Here is a 23199-nt window from a genome sequence, read left to right on the forward strand (position 1 = left end):
AGCAATGGAAGCAGAGGTGAACTCAAAAATGAGGTCAAGACAGTGGAAGAGAAAGAAGATTCGGGCACAACACCGGAGAATCTATTTCAGTATTAAGATCAGATCAATTTAAGCTTATCATGGGAAGAAGTGGGTCATTTCAAAGATAAGTAATGCAGAACTGAGATATCTGGGTGTATGAAAATTGTATTGCTGTAAATTCAAATAATCCTTAGTAACTGCAAGACTATCTTTGCTGAAAAACCTCTTCAGCCTCATCCTCTCACCCACTCAAGTTCATTTATACATTAATTTTCTCAGCTCTGGACAAATTAACAAGAACAAATTCTAGGGATATTCACAAGTATGTTGTCCCTTTGAGCTATATTTAGGAACTGATTTAGGGCTCTGTACCATTTATTTCAAAACCAAAGTGAGGTTGTGTTGTTTTGAAACTATGAGTACAGGATTTTAGAAGAGCCTTGCACACCATATATTTTATTGCTCTGTTATTCCTGCAGGACCATTCACTAAGATATTCTCAGCCACTTTGAGTTAAATCTGGAGTAGCTTTTAATTCAGAAAAATTACAGAAACTATGAATATAAACAAAAGTCTCTTCAGACAATGTAGAAGGAGTTTGACTATAAAATGGAATGTTATCATCCTTTTTTGCAAAGCCAGAATAAACTTTTTCTTTGGCTGAGAATAATCAAAATACACTGCATTATAGGAGCTCATCTTGCCAACAGAGTCATAAATATGAGATTCAGTGAGCCCTGAGTGTTTCAAGGTTCAGTTATACAGGTTCATATTATAAAAATAAGCAGTTCTGGAGAAATATTGCTTATTGAATAAAAAAGCCCACAGTTAACAGCTCTGCCATGACAAATGTTTCTGTATCTGGCCATGGCCTGTGCTCTCTGCAATAAACCCTTGGTGCCCAAAGCAGAGAGGCTGTGACAAGCAGTGCTCCTGCTGCAGGGCTCAGAGCCAAGTTAACATTTCTCCCTGTCCCCAGAGCCAGTGCTGAGGCCACCAGAACCCAGTGACTGACAGCACTCAGCCTTGCCCACACTCAGATAACTCAGTGGCCTCGGCACTCACTGACCTCCCCTCGCTTGCACTGAGCAGTTTCTCACACTAATCTCACTGGGCAAAAAGGAATTTTTCCCCAGCACCGTTTTTGCACCCTCAGTAAGGACAGAAAAAGCTCTCCCAGTAGACAAAACTTTCACCACATTCTTTGAAACAATAAGTTAACTTTGAGCTCCATTCTGAACACGGCATCAATTTCCTACCTCAAACCAACCACAGCCAGCAGTGACTCTTACTCTACTTCTGTTTTATTTTATAACAGACAACCTACCTCCACCATGAAACAGAGCATGATCCTAGAAATCATCACCCTGAGGATTCAGGGTATATTTAAGACCCACATCTGAACCCTGAAGCCTGAGGCATTTGGAGCATACACAGCCCCAGCAATCCAGCCATCCTTATTATTTGCCACATCTTTGCAATCATTACCCACATTTTTATGCCAGGAAAGAACTGGAAATTATTTCTCTATAGCCCAAAATAATAAGGGGTTTTTTTTTAATTTAAAATTTTTCAAAAATAAAAACATCCATACCTTTTCAAAGTGTTGTGCATGTCTTTCCTCCCAAGTTAAGACTTGGCTGTTCAGTCCCAGAATCAGCCACGTTCTGTTGCTAAACTGGTATTTTATTTAAATATCTGAAGTTTATTTTACATCCAATCTCTCTTATCCAAGTCAGTTTTCATTTTGGCTCCGTACACCTGGGAAAGCTCAAGGCTCAGGTTATCAGTTCTGAATGAATGCAGTAGTCTTTCATTTAAAAAAAGCAGTTGTCCAGTTAGAAAAGTCTAAACCTGAATCACAAATATGGTTTGCTTCATCCCTACAAGCTCAGAGAATCTAAACATTTAGGACTAACAGAATTCCAAGGTTCCTGAACATTTTCATGAACAAGAGAAAGTATGATAAAATAAAACAAGCATTAGACGTGATGCTCTTTCCATTTTCCCTCTTCCTTCAAAAAGAAGAGCAAAAGCAGCAGCAAATTCCTCTACAGCTACAAGGCTGTGCACGCTGCTGGGATAGCGTGTTCTAAACTTTGTTTCTAACACCCAAGAGCGAGCAAAAGTGTTAAAATAACACCACAATGATGGCTGCAAGAGAAAAGTAGCAAAGCAAACGCCGCACACACACACACACACCTTTGTCTCTCCCGGCCGGGCAGTGCAGACGGGCGCTCCCGGCTCCTGTGTGTCCAACCTTCCTAACCCGGGACAAACCCGGGAGGAGAGAGCGAGGGAGGGACCGGAGCCGTCAGCAGCGAAATCCCGCCCCGCTCTCACATGCGGAGGGCTCGGAGCTCTCCGATCACAAAGCAGCTTTACAGCCCCTGCTCAAACAGTTCAGCTCCAGGGTAACAAGTTCAAAGTGGGAGGAGGCAAAGGGAATCGGAGGGTGGTAACAATGCCGAGCAGACGTTTCGCTCCTTTGGCATCCGCAGAACCTGTTCTTCAGGTTGGAAACTGAAACATCTGCCCGCTGCCCTGCTTGAAAGCTGCGCTCCGAACCTCGTGTCTCCCAACAGGGCTGCAGAGGCAAAAATCAGATTTTATGATGCACAGACAAGTAGCCTGTGGGAGGAAAAGTTAATCATTGCCGAGCAGCGAGGGTTTTTTACATTTTGGACTTCCTTGTGGTAACGTCAGCGCAGCAGCTCGCTCCCCTGTCAGCTCTGTTAGAAGGAAAAGCAGAGAAGCATGACCGTGGAAATCAAGAAAAACTCCCAAAAACTTAATCAAAAACATAGCAATGACGTTTTAAGAGATAATGGTGGTTTTCTGAAGTCACCAGTATCAATCAGAGTACAGAGGAGTACCTGTATTCTGACTGAATAATTGTAATAAGAATCTGAATCAGATTTTCCTGGCAGATCATAGTGTAACAACCAACATTTTATGCATGTGTGTGCTTTTATGTGTGAATATATGTATTAAAGCATATCACAAAATGGGAAGGTTACTTGGCATGCTGCACTTCCTCACTTCAGAACACACTGGCAGGGTCCCCACCCTTCAAAAGATCACAAAACAACTTTTAGAATATAATAAAATCCACATGATAAGTCAAAACGGGCATATACACAGAACTTACACACTTCAAATGTTTTAACACTTGTTGGCAGAGTCCGACCTTCAGCTTTATAAATGGTTTCCAGTATAATAATTAAGTGGTCATTAGTCAGGATTTCAGCTTTGCAAAAAAACCCTCTCAAGCTCTTCTTTGGTTTCTTGACCCATAAAACAAGAAAATCACATTTACTCACTTCAGCAAAAGTGCAACAAATATGTTTGGTATTTTCCTTAACAATTTAGCTGTTGGACAGAGTTACACACAGCTCTGCCTTCAAACAAAAATCAAATTGTGAGAGATTGGATTGGAAGCCTGAACAAAATGATCCAAGGATCGGTCAGTAAATTTTGTATATTTTAAAAAGTCTATAATTTAAGGTGGCAGCTTCGAGTTTCTTATTTAATAGATTTAAGTGTGGAAATGTCCCATTCCAGACCCCACTTCCCGTGGGATATTTCCTTGTGCAGGTGCGTCCCCTACTGTTGAACGGCGAAAAATGTGCCAATTTTTTTCCCTAATTCCATTGATTTTACAGAGGGAAGAATCCGCGATTCTATTGATTGCGACACACTCTAACAAATAAAATCTGAGCAGCGCCTGGAGCAGGGAGGGAGGGATTAAGAACGTTTTGCTTATCTGTAAGATTCATCACAGCTTTACTTATCACGAACAACTTCTGGTGCAGTTTAATTAGAACTTTGATGCCACGATCTGTGCACTAATAGGCTGCTGAAAGGATTACAAATATCCAGTTTATTTGTGGTTATGTTTGGCCACAGGGAGCCTTTCTTTGCTTCTCAGTAAAAAGGAAGGAAAAACCCACCAAGCTCCTGCTCTCCTAAAACTTTCCAGTGAGTTCCTTCCATATCAATCTGTAAATTCTTCAGGAAAACACCTACTTTAATTTCAGTTAAATAGTTTTGTCAAATAAATTAATTAAATGTGGAACTGTTTAACTGTCCTTTCACTTTAGCATGCTGCAAAACTGAATTTATAACAATGCGACATTAAAATCTGCCGGGAAAAAAGGAAAAAAAAAAGGTATTTTGGCAAAAATGAATGTACCAGACATCAGAGTGTAAATATGTATAACTACACACACACGTAGAGGTTTATCCGCCTGGTACCAGGATTTTGGAGAAGGATGTACGGACATGTTGATGTGTTTGTAGCTTTGCCGTGTGGAGGTTGTGTTTGTTGGTTTTGGCAGAAAACAAAGGGCAGCTTGTTGTTTCCCCACACAAACAGCTCATCTTTGAAGGGATGCACGGAGGCTTTCGCAGCTGTTAAAAGAGCAGTGGTAGGACACTGAACACACCTTCCTTCTGAATTATCCATTTCTTTAAAAAGGAATTTTTTTAAAAGCAGGAATAGATGACACCATGAAAGGCATCGCTGCTTTAAGCCTAAAACTGCAGATAGTGGATGGCAACATGATGTTTAATTAAAAAAAAAAAAAAAAAAAAAAAAAAAAAAAAAAAAAAAAAAAAAAAAAGAGTTGCGGAAGGGCTGGAGAATTTGTACAAGGTTACAAGGTTGTGGAGGGCACCTGCGTGGGGAGCGGTGATTCGGTGGGTTCCGTGTGAACTGTGTTCTGAAACATTCTAGATCTCACTTTTACCGATCTTTGCACCTCAGCTGTGATCGCGGGGCTCCTTCCCGTTCCTTTTCCCTCCCCTTTCCCCGCCCCTTCCCGCCCCTTTTTCCGCCCCTCACTGTCCATTTCCTCGCCCCTTTTCCCACCCCTCACACCTCTTCCCGCCCCTTTTCCCGCCCCTTTTCCTGCCCCTTTTTCCGCCCCACCCCTCACAGCTCTTCCCTCTCCTCAGGCTCTTCCCGCCCCTTTTCCCACCCCTTTTCCCTCCTTTCCCTCCCATTCCCTCCCCTCACGGCACTTTTTCCAACCCTTTTCCCACTCTATCCGCCCCTTTTCCCACCCTTTTCCCACTCGTCCCGCCCCTTTTCCCGCCCATTTCTCCCCCTCAGGGTAGGGAGGCGTTTCCCGCCCCTTTTCCCGCCCCTCACTGACGGGATATCCCTGCGCGGCCGGCGGGTGCTCCGCCGCCGCCGGTTCCACGGCGCCGCCTGAGGCCCCGTGTCCCTCCGCCCGCCATGGCGGCGGCGGCGGGCCCGGCGCGGCTGGTGCGCTGCGGGCAGAAGGATGAGCTGTACCGGGCCGGGCTGCGCAGCGGGGCCGGCACGGCGCTGAGGGGACTGGCGGGTAATGCCTGAGGGGGGATTGGATCCATCCCGAGCCCTCGCGGGTGTCCCGGGATCCGCCGGCACAGCGGCTCTGGATGGGGGTCGGAGGGGACCGGGAGGAATTCCCCGGGAGGGCTCGGCCCAGCACGGACCGGGTGCAGTGACAGCCCCGTCCCGCAGGTGCCCGGCCGTGGCTGGCGTGGAGGAGGGAGGTGGAGCTGCTCTCCGATGTGGCTTATTTCGTGCTCACCACGCTGTCAGGTAACCTTCTCTGTCATTTATCGTTTTTTATCATTTCTGCCAACATCTGAAAGCTGAGGGGTCAGTGCTGGTGATCACCACCTGAGACTGCCCAACAGCAGTCTGTTCTTACCAGCCTGGGGGTTGGTTTGGTTTGAATAAATGCCTACTGGTAAATATGAAGCCACGAAATTGTTGGGGTTGGGTTCAAACACACAGATAGATGTTCTTCTAAAAGCAATTTTTTAAAAGCAGGAATAGGAATTTTTTAAAATCAGGGATACCATGAAAAGTATCCCTGCTTCAAGCCTAAAACTGCAGATAATGGATGTCACCATGACTCTTATCTTAATTCAACAAAAAAAACCTATTTTGAAATTCCAGAGCCTGAACAGCCTGTCCCCACTGCTCAGCACATCCAGAATGACCCTGCAGTTGCCCTCTCACCCTGTTTTCCGTTGCACACATTGTTTAGGTTATCAGACCCTGGGAGAAGAGTATGTGAACATCATTCAGGTTGACCCGAGCAAGAAGAAGGTGCCTTCTTTCCTTCGTCGGGCCCTCTTCATTTCCCTGCACACCTTGGTGCCCTACTGCCTGGAAAAGGCTCTGCTGCACCTGCAACACGAGCTGCAGGTGGAGGCTGAGGAATCCAGGGGCCCAGAGAACCCCCCAGCACTTGGCTTTCCCAGCAGGAGCTTCATCCGCAGCTGGATTCGGAAGCAGGTCGGGCAGCTCAGTGAGCAGCAGAAGAAAAGAACCTCCCAGGTCGTGGATGTCCTCAAACAATCCATCCCCCTGCTACACCGGCTCCACCTGGCAGTGTTCTACATCCAGGGCACCTTCTATCACCTGTCCAAAAGGGTCACAGGCATCTCATATGTAAGTGGTTTTGGTTCAAGATGTGTCCACTGCAGGATTTTGGCCTCTTGGGTGCTGTGTGTATACAAGGGATAAGGAGTTTGGTTGTTGTTGCAGAGCAAAAGGGTGAGTCCCTGCAGACAAGAGGTTACAGGTAATAAACATCAATGTTTATTGATGTTCATACATATTCTATGTGTGATGTTCATACATATGCTATGTATGAAGTTACTGTGTAACTTCAGTTTGTCTGCCACAAACACATTAGAAGTGAGAGGGGACTTGATAAATCCATGGGAAATACTGTTTTGAACACACTCAGTATACATTAGGTAGCACTTTTCTATATGAAGACAATTTTGTATCGTTACAAAAAAACATCAGCAATATGTACAGACAAAAGAGTTCTCAACAATTCCCAGCATCAGTGCAGGAAAGAGGTGTTTGTTTGCTCAGAGATACACAAGAAAACCAAACCAATTAAAGCTGCAATTTTTATGGGCAGACAGCAGCTAAGTCCAGCCTGACTGAAGGTGATTACACCTCCTGAGAGACAGCTGGTTGAGAAGTCCTAAAATGTCAATTTTTTTGAGATTATGAGAATCCCAAATTAAGTCTCTTGCAGATGGGGAGGGAGAGAACAGTTTCCAAAAACCACAGTAACAAAACATCTCTGTGAATTCTCTAGCTGCATTTTGGAGGACTGCAAGGAGAGGATCAGAGTATCAGATCAAGTTACAAGTTTCTTGGAATAATTTCCCTCTTCCACCTTCTGCTGACCATTGGAGTTCAGATGTACAGCTTCAAACAGAAGCAGAGAGCAAGGCAGGAGTGGAGGCTGCACCGCAACCTCACCCACCAGAAGTAAGAAAGAGGTGGTTCTTGACTCCTGGGAAAGAGGTGGGAATGAACAGGGGCAGCACAGGAGTGACACCCCAATTTAGGTTACAGTCTGGTGTAAACATTTCATTAATTAGCATAAGTAATTATTTGCTGGTTTGTGCATGTCTTGGACTTCATCCCTTGGTGTTTTTGAGACCTCCATGAAAAGGGCTGATGCTTGAGCACAGGTTTTACCCCAGGATGTATTACCCAGTATTTCTGCCAAGCAGAGTGAGTGCAATTAACACAATTAACCCCAACGTGGCTGTGTTAATTAGAAGCAGGAGCAGGGAGGCGGCGGCCGGGCGCCAGTCACGCTGCACACTGTGCCTGGAGGAGAGGAGGCACAGCACAGCCACCCCCTGTGGGCACCTCTTCTGCTGGGAGTGCATCACGGCCTGGTGCAGCACCAGGGTGAGTACACAGAGCTCCCCAGCACCTGTGGGAATGCAGTGACAATCACATAGGTGAGCTCAGTACTTCACACTGGGCCAGCTCAGGGGAGCTTGTACCACAGCTGAGACTGAAAAATTATTTTCTGAAAGTAGCTAAGCAGTTCTGTTCAGATTTTTTTAAATACAACTATTCAATATGTCCATCTATTCCTTTTTCTTTCTGTAGGCAGAATGTCCACTGTGCAGAGAGAAGTTCCATCCTCAGAAACTCATCTACCTACGGCACTACCAAATGTAAAGGAAACCTCTTCTGTCTCCTCATACTTGGGCTGGTCCAAGAAAAGCCTTTATTAAACTGGAAACTGCCTGTGCAAGGTGGTACTACATTCCTGTGTGACAGAATAAAGCTATTTTTGCTTCTATCTTCAATATGGACTATGTTCTTTCTCTACATTCTTTGTTCTATCTTCAATATGGACTATGTTCTTTCTCTACATTCTTTGTTCTATCTTCAATATGGACTATGTTCTTTCTCTACATTCTTTGTTCTATCTTCAATATGGACTATGTTCTTTCTCTACATTCTTTGTTCTATCTTCAATATGGAATATGTTCTTTCTCTACATTCTTTCTCTTCTGATGTAGCTCCTGACCATATTAAAAATGGGGTTCTAAACCATGCTTAACTCAAGTGAATGATCCCTGAAGAGCTGAAGAAGGCAGTGCATGGAGGTAAAGTGAGGGCAACCATTAATGAAAAGGAGTCATAAATAGTGTTAGATCAGGAGATGTATATAAAGATAGAGAACAAGTAAAGGGGAACACTGTCTTTTAATAAATTTTGGAATTAAAAAGTCACTTAATAAAACTGTAGTTGTATCACATGAAAAAGTTTACATGCAGGTCCATTTATCTCTCATTTTTCTTCCCCCCCATAAAAAAAGAAAATCTGTGTTAAAACCCCATGACTGTCTGTTCTGGCCAGTTTGGGTACGTCCTGTGGGGCTGCACGAAGCCAACTTCAATTATTGAAGAAACCATTACGTATGAAAGAAACTCCAACCAATAACAATTAAAATATATATTTTTATAATTCCAGGTCCTCAAAGGAAATTGTAATAGAGTTTGAACAAAGTTCTGAGTCATCAGAAAGAGCCCAATTTTAGCATCTGCTGGGAGATGGAACAGTGAAACTGGCATTAAAACCCAACACAAACGAGTTGCTTTAGAAGCTAAATGAGTATTTTTGCCCTACTGCAAACCCCATAATTTAGTAATTTCTTATTCCTATCTATACTTGTTTGGTTATAACTCAGTAATACCATGCATTTAGGAAACTGGCTTAAGTTCTGCATCTAATTTAGGTCTACTGAATTTTTCTATGAAAACAGCACACGGCCATGAAGCAGAAAACAGCATCACGTGTGCCAGCTTACACTTTCCTCCACAGATGTGCACAGCACTTCAGGGTGATGTTGAGCAGGAGAACTATGTAAAAATATCCAACTCTAGGCCATTAACCTCTCCAGTGCAACAGATCTTGAAAGAAATACATTATCCCAAACCCATGGGATTATCCAAAGCTTCTCCAACTTCTTACAAAAGAGAATAAACTCAATGCAATTTGGTTAGAATGCCAGTTTCCTTGAGAATCTGATATTTCAGATAAAAATAGCAAGATCCTCGTAAAATGAAAATTCAACTGCTTTGTCACCACTCTGTTAATCACTTTTATGAAGAAAAAAGGCATTGTTACAATGGCTCAAAATCGTTCCTTTAGTGAGCAGTAGAATTGGTCAACAGGTTGATTGCTTCTTCCTAGCTAGCAAAGGTCTTCCCCACATCCTCTTTCCCTTTGTATTTCCTCTTGCCATGTGTGAAGGGTATATATCTGTACTTTATCATGTGCTGCAAAGAGAAAACAGCAGTTGTTGAGACAAGAAGGATATGTAATATTCAGAAAAAATGGTTTCTAATACACACTGTCAATTACTGAGAGCTCCAGAAAGAGAGTTCTTAGTAAAGGTAATGAAATAGCTAATCCTACAGCAGTTGAAATCTAAACAGGACTATGAGAGCAGTTTATAAATCTCAGATTTTGTGTTACCCAGCAAATTGTACACTACAGTGAAGATTACTGATTGGGGAACCACGGGAACTGGAGAGAGCACAGAGGTACTAATTATTTACTGCCCTTTCAACTTTAATTTACCACTTTGAATCACAGTACATGCCCAAAATTCTGAATGTCTGAGGAAAAAATAAGGTGGTTTTTTAAAAAATGCTAACAAACCTTACGAAATTTGTTAAAATGTTCTGAATCACTTGCCTATGTTCTTTCCCTTTCTCTCTTCTACTTCCTCACACCACCTGTGAGAACTTCCCTTTTCACTCACCAGAGATGGTTCAACACCTCTGCATCCAAAATAGCCACAGGAAGTGGATGAGAACCTGCATAAAACCCTGACACTGCACTCTAAAGTCAAAACCTTTTGGAAACAAGAATAAAGTTTTGTAAAACATGCCCCACAATTAATGTTCAAGTATTAATTACTGAAGTTCCTCCAGTAAAATAAGTGTGTGCAGCACACCCACATTGAAGGGCTCCACTGGATGGCCCAGTTTGAAGCAATGCTGTAAATCCTGACATCACAAATTCCCTGTTGCCAAATTACCTTGATTTGCCTCTTCATAGTGATACAAAATAGCATAATGAAGTACATCACAAGGATTGGCCAAAACACAGGAACGTTGAAAGCCTCAAAAAATGTACAAGCCATAGCAACCAGGATTCCTTTAGTGGCAGAATGCCTGAAAAATAACAGTAACAATTAATCCTTCAAGCCCAGTTACCATTAGTGTCATGCAGATATTTTTATTTTTCAAAAACAGACCACAGGCAGATGGATCCACTCACCAGAATTTGAATTCTGGGAGCCTTCTAATGAAAGGCCGAAATTCTTCATTTTGCCTTGTAGGTAAGGAAGGACCATCATCTAAAAATAACAGAAAAGAAACCAAACCACAAACCTCCTCACAGTAGTTTTTTACACTATTCAGACTCCAGTTTTTTTAAACTTTTTATCTTAAAAAAATAAAAGTCACAAAACAAAAGCACACCCAATTTCCATTATCACACGCAGATCCCAGTTAAGAGTTGCTGATTTAATCTAAGTTCACATAGATTCCTTAAAATAAACTTAACATGGATTCATTTAAAGAAAATAGGGACTAGGAATGCCAGGCCATTGAGTTACTAAAGATAGAGCCTAAGTCACATAAACCTCCTTTTAAAACACAGAAAACTAATACAATATGGAATATATTCAAGTCCCATGAAAATGGACAAATTTTATAGCAACTCTTGATGTTAAGTTGTATAGATTTTTTTTTCAGGTCTAAAAAATACAATGTAGTGCTAAAACTGCATTATCTTTCCACTACAGTATCAGACAAAAGGGGCTGGAAATTTGACCAAGTTTGAAATTCTGGTAGAAAGGAACTTTTCCCATACCTGAATCTTCCATTAGAGAGGGGTCTACCTTTGGCGACAGGAAAGCTATGAAGAGGTTGAGGTGGTAGATTCCCAAGGCATATGTCACAATGTACCAACCCTGCACAGGGAGGAACAGACAAGGCTAAAAGCCTCCTGAAAATCATTCTCTGACACTGATTTTTTAACAAGATTAAACAAGCTGGGTTTTGTGCTTCCTTGAGAAGCTTTTCTATGTCCTCATATTAACGGAAAGGTTTCTGGGCTTGTAAAAATATCAATTCTCAATGATCAAAACAAGTTTTAGAACATGACAGGAGAGCAAATCTCTCATGTAGTGACAGATTCAACATGAAACCATGGTCTAGCATCCAGGTTCTCTATGTTCAAGATGTGGACTTCAAAATAGTAAAAAGCATAAAACCATCCCTTTTTAAATTATCTTTGCAGTCTCAGGGTCTGAAATGTTCCTACTACGATGACCTGTAAAGGTTTCAAATTCTGTAATCTTCAATTTTTGGGAATAACAGCTCCCAAGTTCTTAACTGAACTGCAGACTGGCATGGAACAGAAACATCTGATTAGTGGGGAACAGTCTGTCCCTGCAGGGAGAGAAATGTTGACAAAATCATTCCTCATGGTTTTCATGACAGAAAGGAACCCCTGGCTCTGAGCATGTTCTTAAACAGCTTTGAGATAAAAGGAAAAACTTAATTACAACAGTTTCCAGAGATTTATTTTGTGAATTCAGATTAATATCCTCAAGTGTTCACACATTTTTCTCTCTGTATCAGCAGCTTCCACACCCACAGGATGTGTTCTCTCTTCAGACTCCACAATTTACCTTCTGCCATGTGCACACCTGATTCTAAAGTAACAGCACACTTCAAAAGCACTCCTAGAATCCAAATTAGACCAGCAACAATATCTGGAACCACTTCAGCATCAAATGCAGTCCTCTCACCTGCAGTAAATAAACTCTAATCATGTAGATAAAGCTCAGCCCCAGCGTTACAATCCATCGCACTGCAGTGTAGGGGGTGGATTTGTCTAACCAGGACTGGTAGATCTGGAGGAAACAAAGTGCACAGAAATGAATAAATACTGTAAAATACTTGATGCACAATGGATAAAGCTTATTTGAGGGTAGTATGGGCAAAAGAAAGCATTTGGGAGGAGTATTTTGGGAAAGAGTAATATGAAACACTTTCATTCTTTACTACAAATAAATTACAGAACTGTACTTACAAGCTTCTATATTTGTACAAAGGAAAAAAGTCCCTCATGCTTGGGGATTTTGTAAAGCAATTTAAATTTTCTGTATTTTATGCAAGTTGCTTCCGTTAAGATGAATTTGAAACTAAATCTGAACTCACTCCTCATTTCTGACAGTAACAACATATTTTCACTGTGCAATGCCACACATATGCCCATTAAATATACCAGTAAATCATTTATTATAGATATTTATCTATTTTTAAAGGCTTCAAAAGAAATCTTTTGTATAGATTTTTAGCTTTTCAACTACCCAGCCAACAAGGAGTGAGTTCAAGAAGCTGCAGTGAGATCTGATTCCAAAGGAGTCAGAAAAATCCTTCACAAAACCAACCTGTCCAAGTCTTGAGAAAAATCTATAGACCACAGAAGGTTTTCCATGCACAGACTCCCCAATGCTGTCCCCTTCTGACATGGTGGCTGTGGAAACAAAACATGGGACAAGGCAACATTGAAATCCAAAATCTAAGCTCAGGGAGGTTTAAAGCACATCCTCTGAGCCAGCATTTACACAAAATATTCTCCTGGCTTGGCCTGTTTGAAACAAATTACTCTGAATATTTTTAAAGAGAGGACATTCATGCCAAAATGAATGAAAATTCCTTGTCCAAGAAAGCAAAGAACAGGGTATTTACAAAGACAAGACAGGATCCAGTGTGTTTTAGGGAAGGAAATAAAGAAGTCCATGAGGAAATTGAGGACCAGCCCAGTTGGACATTGTCACCTTGCTAAGGGACAGGCTGAGGTACAAGCCCTGAGCAGTGAGGTCTGAACTGATGGCAGCACCTCCCTCCTGCCACCTCGGGCTCCAGAGGCAAAGAGCAAAACCACAGTGAGGAGATTTTTTTTTAAAAGCTGGTTAGGATTTTAAATACTGAGTAACTACATAGTGGAGAAATAAACTCAGGACTCTGCACACCAGTGGTTTCAGCCTCTGCCAGAGCACCAAACCCAAAATGCTGCCCAGGCTGGAATCATTCCATGAGTTTCTCTGTCTCTTGAACACCAAGAGCTGAGCAGTGACAGGAGAGTTTTATACAAGAGCAAAACTGTACAGTCAAAGGCCCAAGAGCCTGAACTCAAATATAAAATTACTCAAGGGGATTATTTTTCAGTTCATGCCTCGCCTACCAATTGAAGAGCTTTATTTTTCTTATCAGTGAGTTTTACAGCTCACTTGGAGATAGAAGCCAAATAAAGTGGATCCTAAGCAGAAACATTTTGCCACATCACCAAGAGCAATCCCTGGCACTACTTCCTGGAATCCTCATCTGTGGGAGGGACTGTGTAACTCTGGGATACTGGGAGTACACTCAGCCCTACTCAAGAGCCTCACAGGGTAACAAATCTGAATGAAACATTCATAAATTTAAAAAAAAAAAAAAGCAAATTGTCTTAGATGCTGCAATACAGACTGCTGCAGAAAATTAAAGATCAAGGACAACCTGAGGAAGCACAAAACCTTAAAGCTGTGTGTTTTTTCTGTAAACATCTGAAAACTACATCCTGTGGAATAATTAGAAAGTAGAAAAAAAAGGAGCCCTGTTACACTGTTACACTTCAAAAGCAAAGGGGACTCATTAGGAGGCTTCAGGAGCTGAGTCCACTTTGATTCAAGCTAGAGCTAAAAGAAAAGAATCGAGTAGAAAGTCATAGACTCTACACACTTTTCCATTAAGACAAAAAGGAATAGTTATTCTTCTCCCCACTCTCTGCAGGGCAGAAACTGTTCAGCATTCTCAGCTGAGCATCATTTGGAGCTTTATTTTGGGGTATTTTTTAATGTCCTGAAGTATAAAGCTGTAACAAAAAGTTATTCAACTAATTTGAATCACAGAATAATTTATCCGAGATCAATGAAAACTCTCATAGTGTCAAAATTAATTCTACCCGACATGGGCTACAGGCAGACCTTAGAAGACAATCCTGTAAATGTTACCCTGTGCAGAGCAAGTGGAAACTCATGTGTGTGAGGCTACTGAAGGCTTCATGCTGGAGCAGGGGTTATGGTGTAAAATATTGCATTATGTGTGATTATGTGTGATTTTTATCATGCACACAGTTCTTCCAAAGCAAACCAAGAAATAAATCAGTTCTACTGAGGAGAAACCTCTCAGCTTAACCACAAGACCCAGACTAGAATTTAAAGTAATTATTTCTCATCACATTAAAACTCTGCTGGAGGAACACCTGTAATGAACAATTATCAAAGGCAGGAGTCCCTGGCACTGCTCTGAGGGCAGCTCACAGTTAAGAACACTGGGCTGTGTTGGTTTAAGGGAATGATTAAACCTAGACAGTTGCAATTTCTCTTTCATAATCATGGAACCATAGAATGATTTGGGTTGGGAGGGACCTTAAAGATCATCCCATTCCACCCCTACCACAGGCAGGGACACCTTCCACTATCCCAGGGAGCTCCAATGTCCATCCAGCCTGGCCTTGGGCACTGCCAGGGATCAGGGGCAGCCCCAGCTGCTCTGGGCACCCTGTGCCAGGCCCTGCCCACCCTCCCAGGGAAGAATTCCTTCCCAATATCCATCTAACCCTGCCCTCTGGAAGGTTTAAGCCACTCCCCCTTGTCCTGTCACTCCAGGCCCTTGTGAAAAGCCTCTCTCCATCCTTTCTGAAGGGAAACATCAGATTCAGTGCCCAGCACAAGGAGCTGTGACCGCCCTGCAGCCACTCCAGGACAACCAGACACACACACAGAGGTGAACACAGCAGAAATGAACACAACCAGGCACACACACACACAAATTAACACAAGCAGGCACACACACAGAGCTGAACACAACCAGACACACACAGAGAGGTGAACACAGCAGAAATGAACACAATCAGGCACACACACACACAAATTAACACAAGCAGGCACACACACAGAGCTGAACACAACCAGGCACACACAGAGGTGAACATAACCAGGCACACACAGAAATGGACACAACCAGGCACACACACACAGAAATGAACACAAGCAGAAACACACACACAGGTTAACAGAACCAAGCACACACACAGAGAAATGAATACAACCAGACAAACACAGAGCTGAACACAACCAGGCACACACACACACACACAGGTTAACACAATCAGACACACAGACAGAGCTGGACACAACCAGGCACACACACATTAACACAACCAACGAGAGAATCGTTTGTACCAGCAGAACTGAGGCTGCTCCTATAACGAAACCGTATTACAGCATTTTTCTCCGCTAGAAAACACCACGTAAGCGAAGGTACGGCCTGAACAATTATGCTTTTCACCGCTATTGTTATGGTAATTTCATTACAAACAGCACTGATCGCTGAGTTCTGAAAAGCAGAACCTCCGGCAGTAAGAATATCCTCATATCATCACACAGAGATGCAGAATTACTCTGCTCCTAATACAGATTTTTCCTAAATTTAAAATAGAAATTAAGCAGGTAACTAGCAAAAACACATTACTGATTCCGGTTACCTTATCTCATAGAGGAACTGTCTTTGGACAGCAGCACACTAAGGTGATTTATTAAGAACTGGGTGAACGGACAACCACGGGGAAACATCCCATTGGTCGCTCAGATGGGTTTTTCACACTAAAAAAAGGCAGCGTTTAATTTTATCCATTGCCACAGCAGCCGAGCAGCACCTGCGCTTCTCGCTTGTGCCCGCAAGCGGGGACTTCCCCTTGCCCGGGCACCGCTCAGCCCCGGGCGCAATGAACGGGGAGGGGCTGCGCTGCCTTGGCACGGAGCGGGGCCGGCAAAGGAGGAACCGAGCCCCGGGAGGCCGCGGCCGGAGCGCCGAGCCCGCAGCAGCCCCCGCGCTCCCGGAGGGGCCGCTCGCTCCAGGCCCCCGCCCGCCGCCCGCGGGTGTCAGCGCCGCGCCCGGCGGCCTGGAGGCGCAGTGCCCACTCCCAGTCCCACCCCGCTCCGGCCCCGGTCGGTCCCGGTACTCACAGGCCACCGGGCCGGTCCTGCCTTCCGCTCCCGCCCCTCCACACACCAATATGGCGGCAGCACCGGGATCCCCTTCCGCTTCCGGGGTTCAGGGGCGGGGCACAGCCCCGGTGCTGCCCCTCTATTGGCCCCGGGGGAAAGGGAGGGGTCGGGGCGGCGGCTGGCGTGCGCGCTCCGTGAGGGGACACGGGGAGCGGGCGGGGCGGTATCGGCGGAGAGGCGGAAGGTGTCGGGGTGTGTGTGTGGCCTGTGAGGCGGGGCGGGATCGGGCGGTACCGGCGCGGACCGAGCGCGGGACAGGACGGGGCGCGCGCCGCCGAACGGGCCCGCCCTGCTACCCTGAGGGGAGCGCCAGGCCACGCCCCCCGCGCTAGCGCAGCCAATGGGAGCGGCTGCTGGGGCGGGCGTGGACGCGCGACCAATAGCGGGACGGCGGCGGGCGGGGAGGCTCGGCCGAGGGCGGGGCCGAACCGAGTACAGCCGAACTCAGCCGAGCGCCAGCCGTGCTCTACCGAGAGGGGCCGAATCGAACCCGAGCAGAACCGAACTCAGCCGAACTCAGCCGAGCCCGAACCCATCTCTACCGAGATTGGCCGAGCTGAGCCCGAGTCGAACCGAACCGAAGCGAGCGGAGTCCCCTCACGGGATGAGGCGAAAGCTGTTGAAGGATTTCAAGTTTTAACTAGTTCGGTGTATTTTATTAAACGAAAACATGAACCTCCAGGAATCAAAATCAGTAGAAGACAAGAAATACTCGTTACGTTGAAAAAGAGGTGACACAAACATCCCTACGCGTGCTGAGGTGCGTTTGTTCCCGTGGGACAGAAACACTGATACACGAACCCCAGCCATGATAATTTATTTTCCATGGATTCGCTGCCCCGAGGCTGTTCCGAGTTTCTGTACCGCCTTTGGGCACCACTGGGCGTCTCTCCAGCATCTCTTTTGGGGCTGAATCAGTAAATTCTTCAGGCTCCGTGGCTGCAGCATTTTGTACTAAAGTTTACATTCAGTACATGCTCAAAAGTGACAAGATGCCAAAAAAAAAAATAGTCCTGACGCTTTTCAAAACCTATTGATTTAGTATTTATAGTATGCAAGTATATGAGTATAGTTATTTCATACATATAATAAATAGATTAGAAATCAATATATAATTATACATATTAATATAAATATAATGATATAATAATACAATTATAATATAAATACATTATAGTATAAATATATTAAATATATTAATATAAAATATATGAACTATATATAAAATATGGTATTATATATTATATTTCAAGCTCTAGGGTATCCCAGCATTACTTCTGTGGGGTATAGGATGGATTGAATATTGACATGAATGTTTAATCTCAGTTTCAGCTGCAGCAGCATCAGGGCCAGGTTTTTAGATCAATCCTTGGCAAGTCATAATCTCTTTAGAGAGTGGATGCTGTCAGTTAACAGCACACTGCAGTCTGGGAATCTTCACAGATTCAGGTCGATTAAATGTCCACTAAACAAACAATAATTACAACTATCAACAAAGGAGATTAATAATAACAAACAACTTTGATTTATCTCCTTTTTAACAGTAAAACTGGTTTTGCATTTGGTAAAACTGTTGTGAAGAGCTGCAAGAAAGGAACTATAACTGAGTAATAAGGAACATGTAGAAGAGTCCCTGAAAGCTGGTTTTAAAAATAATGAAAATAATTTAAAACAATTAAATAGAGCCCCCAGTGACCTGTGGTGACCTGTGGTTTTCATGCATTTTTATGTGCACAGGTTCGAGAATGAAAGGAAACCATGACACATGAGTGAAGTTTGCAGAGGTTAATGAGGGAAAACACTCATTTTTTTGCCATCAAAATGTTTCCTCCCTGTGCTGCCTCCTCTCTGGCTGCTGCCTGCTTCCATGCTGTCCCCGTGGCTGTGTCCCTGTGTGCCTTGGCTGAGCGTGCTTTGTCCTGGTTCCTGAGGAAGCCCTGCTGGCTCACACACCTGTTAGCCCCACAAACAGGTGCCCGTCCTTCTGGGCTTCCTCACCTGCAGGAATCCATCCCAGTTCCCTGTTCAGAGCGCTCAGCTCGCTGCAAATTATTTACATTTCTACAATTTTGGTTATTTATTATTAGGCTGTGTGTGAGTGGGCAATAAGACACAATAAATCTTCCCAAATCTTTATTATTATTATTATTATTATTATTATTATTATTATTATTATTATTATTACAACATAAGGACGTATGATGTAAAAAAACCATGAATAGATCTCCCCACTAGTAAGTGTTGAGCTCTATTTTAATGGCTTTTGGAGGGGACCACTAAATTCTGCTTTAGTGGTGCCAGAATTTACCTACCCTGAGTAAAACTAGGTGTGAATTTCTGTAGTTCATTTACTACAGTTCGGTTGTTTTCTCAGAACTAGCTGTTTCAAAGTTGTTCCCCACGATGAATAAATTCGTAACATCTCAGGTTTTTCAAACACAAAATGAGTCATGCCAACCTGTTTTCGTGGGCTGCTGCAGAAATGAATTAATATGATAATATGACCCTGTGAAATTACTACTGTTGGTGTAATAAATGTTCTTATTTATTACCCCTAACATTTAATTGTAGTTTAAATAAATTCCATACAAACACATTTACTGCAGAGTTTAGAAACACTCCACGATTATATAATGCAGGAAGAAATCCCCTATCAGTGATTCTTAGGAGAGGAGGATTTGTAGGGTTGGTACCAAGCTGGTTTGTCATGAACTCTTCATGGAATCCCAAACTGGTTTGGGCTGGGAGGGACTTTAAAGCCCATCCAGGGACATCCATGGGCAGGGACACCTTCCACTATCCCAGATTGCTCCAAGCTCTGTCCAAGCTGGCCTGGGACACTTCCAGGGATGGGACATCCATTTCTGGTTTGGTCTCTCTCAGCCCCTTGCAGTGGCTCTGTGTCTGTGGCATCCTCTCTCTGAATCTCAGAGAACACAGGGCCTTGCTAAAACACAAGAGCTTTTCTGTGTTCAAAGCAGAATTTCCAGTTCTGCCTTAAAATCCAAACCAAACACAAACAAACCCTCTGCAGCTGAATTCATCCCATCCCTGGGAGCTTGGAGCTCTCCCTTTTCCCCTCTCCCTGCTCCCTTTGGGCACTGGTGGCTCTTTTCCTGGAGGCCCCCGTGTCCCTGCGGGTGTTCACGCCTTTGTTTCTCTGCAGAAATGTGTGATGTAGAGATTGTGCTTGTGTGGACGTCAGCATTTCCAGACCTTGCATGTGTTGCATTGCTAAGCAACTTTTAGCAACACTTATCTCGCGTCCTTATGCCATCTGGAAAAGAGGATTAGACAAGGAAATGTGCCAGGGAGAGACAAAGGCACATCTAAGAAAGAGGTGGCTTAATTGCTAAAGAGAATGAGTGACATTAATAGTAGGCAATCAGCAGAAGTGATTGAAAGCAGGCACAATGCTTCACAGGTAGTGATAAGGAAGCTCTGGGAAAGGTGGAATATTTTATATCCCCTGGCCTCTTCCCTCCCTGCAGGAGGCACAACTTGGCTGCATCCCATTGCATGATGCAAGATGAAGGCCCCTGGGATTTCAGATTATGAATTAGATACGGGTCCAGTGACAGTGAGGCTTTTCTAGATCCTCCAGTTGTTCTGTCCATCCAGGAGTGTCACTGCTGTTTGGAGATCCTTCCCCTACAGCAGAGGAGGCTGTGAGCTGCCAGTGGAGCCTGGAACCCGAGCTGTTGCTTGTAGAGATGTTGTACCCATGAGTTGCAATGATTTTGTACGTGAGTTACCAGCAGTGCAGCTATTGTGGGATATCTGCTGAGGAAAACGTCCTTGCTTTGGGGGGGTGGCAAGGGTAGAGCAGAGCACGTGGTTCAGGAGTGTGTTTCTAAAGTCCCTTGTCTTTGTTGTCATCTTCAGCACACCTGTAACTGCAGGAGGTGTAAACCAAGCCACACCTTTGGCTACTAAATCCATCTGGAGCTTCAGCTGGGTTCACACACATTTGAGAATTGTAGGAGACCTTCTTCTGGTACCTCTGCTGTTATCACATAAAAAGCCAAATATCCAACTTAATAGAAGAATGATCATTTCAGGCTTTAAATATTCTTATTCTCTAGTTCCTTATGCACTCTGAGATTGCAGAAATGTTGCCTGATGGCTAAACAGGATTTAGTACCACATAAAACCAGTGAGGTTTGTTACTGAGCTGTTTAATTTCCCATACCTGGACTTTTGACTGCACTTTGACCATTGTCTGATTATTTCCATCTCAGTTGTGACTCTAATGGAACAATTCACACTAAATTTCAGTGCCAGCTCTGGGCTTCAAGATGATTTTTACATGTATCTTGGAACAGAACTGTCCCCCAGTATACAATCCTGCACTTTCTTCTCCCAGCAGGAACTGAAACCACTATTCCTGACCATGTCCCCTCCTGTCCTGGCTGGCTGTGCTGCCAGTTAATGCCATTCAAATGGTGGCAGCACGTTCATGATGACGTCAGGCTGAGCTGCACACTGACGTGTCCACTTTTAACATTGCTGGAAACTTAATTGGCTCATACCTAAACTGCTGTGGCATTTGGCTTTGCAGCCTTAGGAACCTTTAAACTTTTATGCAAAGGGAATACCTTGGGTGAAATGCAGACTGGATTTAAATAACCAAAGCTTTTTGGAATGGAGTTTGGTACACTATTTTACTTTTCACAATCTTTAAAAAGCAAAATAATGTGTGATTCTGTATGTGACAAAGCAGTTATTCATTCTTGCCATGTAATTTAATGCGATGTTCTATATGAACTGAAGGGCTTCACATAATAGTATCCCACAGTAACAAACCTTGGGCAAGAAATGTTTGATTCTCCTCCCTTTCCCCTTTAGAGCAGTGCCACATAATCCTTGGTTGTTGTGTGGTCTCCTATTCAACTTTTCACACAAATGTTGGAAGGGTATTTATAAAAAGTCTTGAGGACCACCCACTTTGCTATTGAAAATTGGCTGAAATAATCCCTTCTTTATAATTTAGCTGTGGTGTTGTCGAAATTTCAGTTCCATGTGTATTTCTGTTCAAGGGGCAGGGGAGAAATGACGTGTTGGATGGACGGGACGCTGGGGCTGATTGTGGAGGTGACACCTGTGACAGGCCCAGTGCCTGGGATGTCCCTGCACTGTGCTCCCTGCTCCTGACAGGACTCTGACATAATGCTGTGGCTGTCCCTCTCCTGATGGATATGATCTGACTGGAGTGTTTGGCATCCTCTGAGTGCTCAGCTCTCCCAGAGCACGAGGTTCTCTGGAGCAAGAGGGACAGAGACCTTTCCTGAGCTTCATTCCAATTAAATGCAGAAGTACAGTGAGGTGTCCAATGTTCTTCAAAGGAATTTTTATTCTTGCAATGAAGGAGTGTTTTTTGCCTTCAATACTGTCAATTTTTAATTTTAAAAGGAAAGTACTTTGGAATCAAAAAGTTGGAAAAATAGGGAAAAAAAACCCAAGCTCTGAGTGTGCATGCATGGTTTGTGTGCTTGTCAGAGAATAATCCCAGTTAGTGTAAGTTACACATTAGACACTGGAAACAGTAAAGGATTGCTCAGCAGGTTGTAATTTGTCAAGCACGGAGCACAAATGAATCCCATCCTAATGCAGAGATATGGAATCCATGGCTTCATGGAAAGCTTGTCTAATCCAATTGACTTCTGGGGGGGTTCTGTTTGCACAGCACACACAGCTCCAACCAGAGCACAGCTGGGCAAGAGGTGCTCAGAAATGCATCTTGGATTGCCTCACTCAGATGGGAGTGTATCACCTCAAAGAAAATGATCCCAAAACCTGGGAATCCAGCAAGTATGGATGTACTCTCAGTGTCAGACAAACAAAACACATGGAATGGAACTCGATACAGCAGCCCATCCAAACAATATTTGCATGTCAGAATCTACTGTGGGATGTTAACAGTCTCAAAATGAAATATTTAACAAAAAAACCAGAGGAATATAGTTCACCAGATTGATTTATTTCTACCTTTAATTCTAGACATGCTTACAGTGCCAGGTCATGTGTTCTGAACCCAGAATGAAAGTGTTTCTTTTTAGAAGCATTTCCTCTAAAGGAATAAGTTTTTGGAGGTTTCAAAAGTCTCACAGTAAAGTGCTTCTTTAATCCAGCCAAAGTTGATAGTAATCAAAATTCATAGCAATGTTCAAACCCTGTGGAATGTTGGGATGGTCTGTTCCATGATTAGTTAGCAGATGTTAACTTTAACAGGCCCTTTTTTCTGGCTCTGTAAGCTGAACAATACGGAATTGAATAGGTCTTGAAGAAATCGCTACACAATCATGGGAGTATTCTCTTCAGATTACTATAAGGATATATTTGAAGAGAGAAAATTTGTTCCACTCCTGTTCATTGGGTATTTAGAAGACTTAATTTTCCCTTTTCTCAGCAGTGCAATCATTTACATTCTGCATTAAGAAAGCATGATATTCCTGTTTATTGCAAAAACTTAATTGTTTTCTTTTAATCTTTTTAAAATGCATTTTTGTGGAAGTTGAGGTTATTCACAGGACTTCAGTTTAAACATCCAGATAATTATTTCAGGCAGAGAGATAGCTTGGCTTTGGTGAAGAATCAGCCTTTAAGGGAATGAATGTGTGTCTTCTTTCTGTCCCTCTGGGAAGACAGGTTTGCTTTACCACTGCACAGCAGAGAGGATCTGGGGGGAAAAGAGCAAAAACCA

At 43.4% G+C, this 23199-nt stretch overlaps 2 protein-coding genes across 3 annotated transcripts; one reads left to right on the forward strand and one right to left on the reverse strand.

The window, feature by feature from the left end:
* Window positions 1-5126: 5126 nt before the first annotated feature.
* Window positions 5127-8410, forward strand: PEX10 (peroxisomal biogenesis factor 10). Its single transcript, XM_071449056.1, has 6 exons — window positions 5127-5372; window positions 5534-5614; window positions 6069-6475; window positions 7143-7318; window positions 7615-7750; window positions 7958-8410. The coding sequence occupies exons 1-6, from the start codon at window positions 5264-5266 to the stop codon at window positions 8027-8029; spliced, it is 981 nt and encodes a 326-aa protein (XP_071305157.1). The 5' UTR covers window positions 5127-5263; the 3' UTR covers window positions 8030-8410.
* Window positions 8411-8797: 387 nt separating this feature from the next.
* On the reverse strand, window positions 8798-16612 carry RER1 (retention in endoplasmic reticulum sorting receptor 1). 2 transcript variants are annotated; one of them, XM_071449058.1, is made up of 8 exons: window positions 16455-16597; window positions 15974-16091; window positions 12834-12919; window positions 12189-12293; window positions 11246-11345; window positions 10649-10727; window positions 10407-10542; window positions 8798-9639 (listed from the first exon to the last, which is right to left on the reverse strand). In XM_071449058.1, exons 3-8 carry the CDS (start codon window positions 12912-12914, stop codon window positions 9550-9552), a joined length of 591 nt encoding a protein of 196 aa, XP_071305159.1. In that variant the 5' UTR covers window positions 12915-12919; window positions 15974-16091; window positions 16455-16597; the 3' UTR covers window positions 8798-9549. The 2 variants fall into 2 exon arrangements, with proteins under 2 accessions (XP_071305159.1, XP_071305158.1); XM_071449057.1 differs by lacking the exon at window positions 15974-16091 and having other exon boundaries at window positions 16455-16612.
* Between the last annotated feature and the right edge of the window lie 6587 nt (window positions 16613-23199).

This window comes from Agelaius tricolor, unplaced genomic scaffold (assembly GCF_023055355.1).
Source record: "Agelaius tricolor isolate 1412-34295 unplaced genomic scaffold, bAgeTri1.0.p SCAF_28, whole genome shotgun sequence".
Classification (NCBI taxonomy): domain Eukaryota; kingdom Metazoa; phylum Chordata; class Aves; order Passeriformes; family Icteridae; genus Agelaius; species Agelaius tricolor.

Excerpts from the sequence above, each read along its gene's own strand:
- PEX10 (XM_071449056.1), top strand. The coding sequence starts at position 5,264 with ATGGCGGCGGCGGCGGGCCCGGCGCGGCTGGTGCGCTGCGGGCAGAAG. Across the intron at positions 5,373-5,533 it reads GGCGCTGAGGGGACTGGCGG|GTGCCCGGCCGTGGCTGGCG; the intron begins GTAATGCCTGAG and ends CCCGTCCCGCAG. Across the intron at positions 6,476-7,142 it reads GGGTCACAGGCATCTCATAT|CTGCATTTTGGAGGACTGCA; the intron begins GTAAGTGGTTTT and ends TGAATTCTCTAG.
- RER1 (XM_071449057.1), bottom strand. The coding sequence starts at position 12,914 with ATGTCAGAAGGGGACAGCATTGGGGAGTCTGTGCATGGAAAACCTTCT. Across the intron at positions 10,728-11,245 it reads CTCTCTAATGGAAGATTCAG|ATGATGGTCCTTCCTTACCT; the intron begins GTATGGGAAAAG and ends TGTTATTTTTAG. Across the intron at positions 10,543-10,648 it reads CTCCCAGAATTCAAATTCTG|GCATTCTGCCACTAAAGGAA; the intron begins GTGAGTGGATCC and ends GTTATTTTTCAG.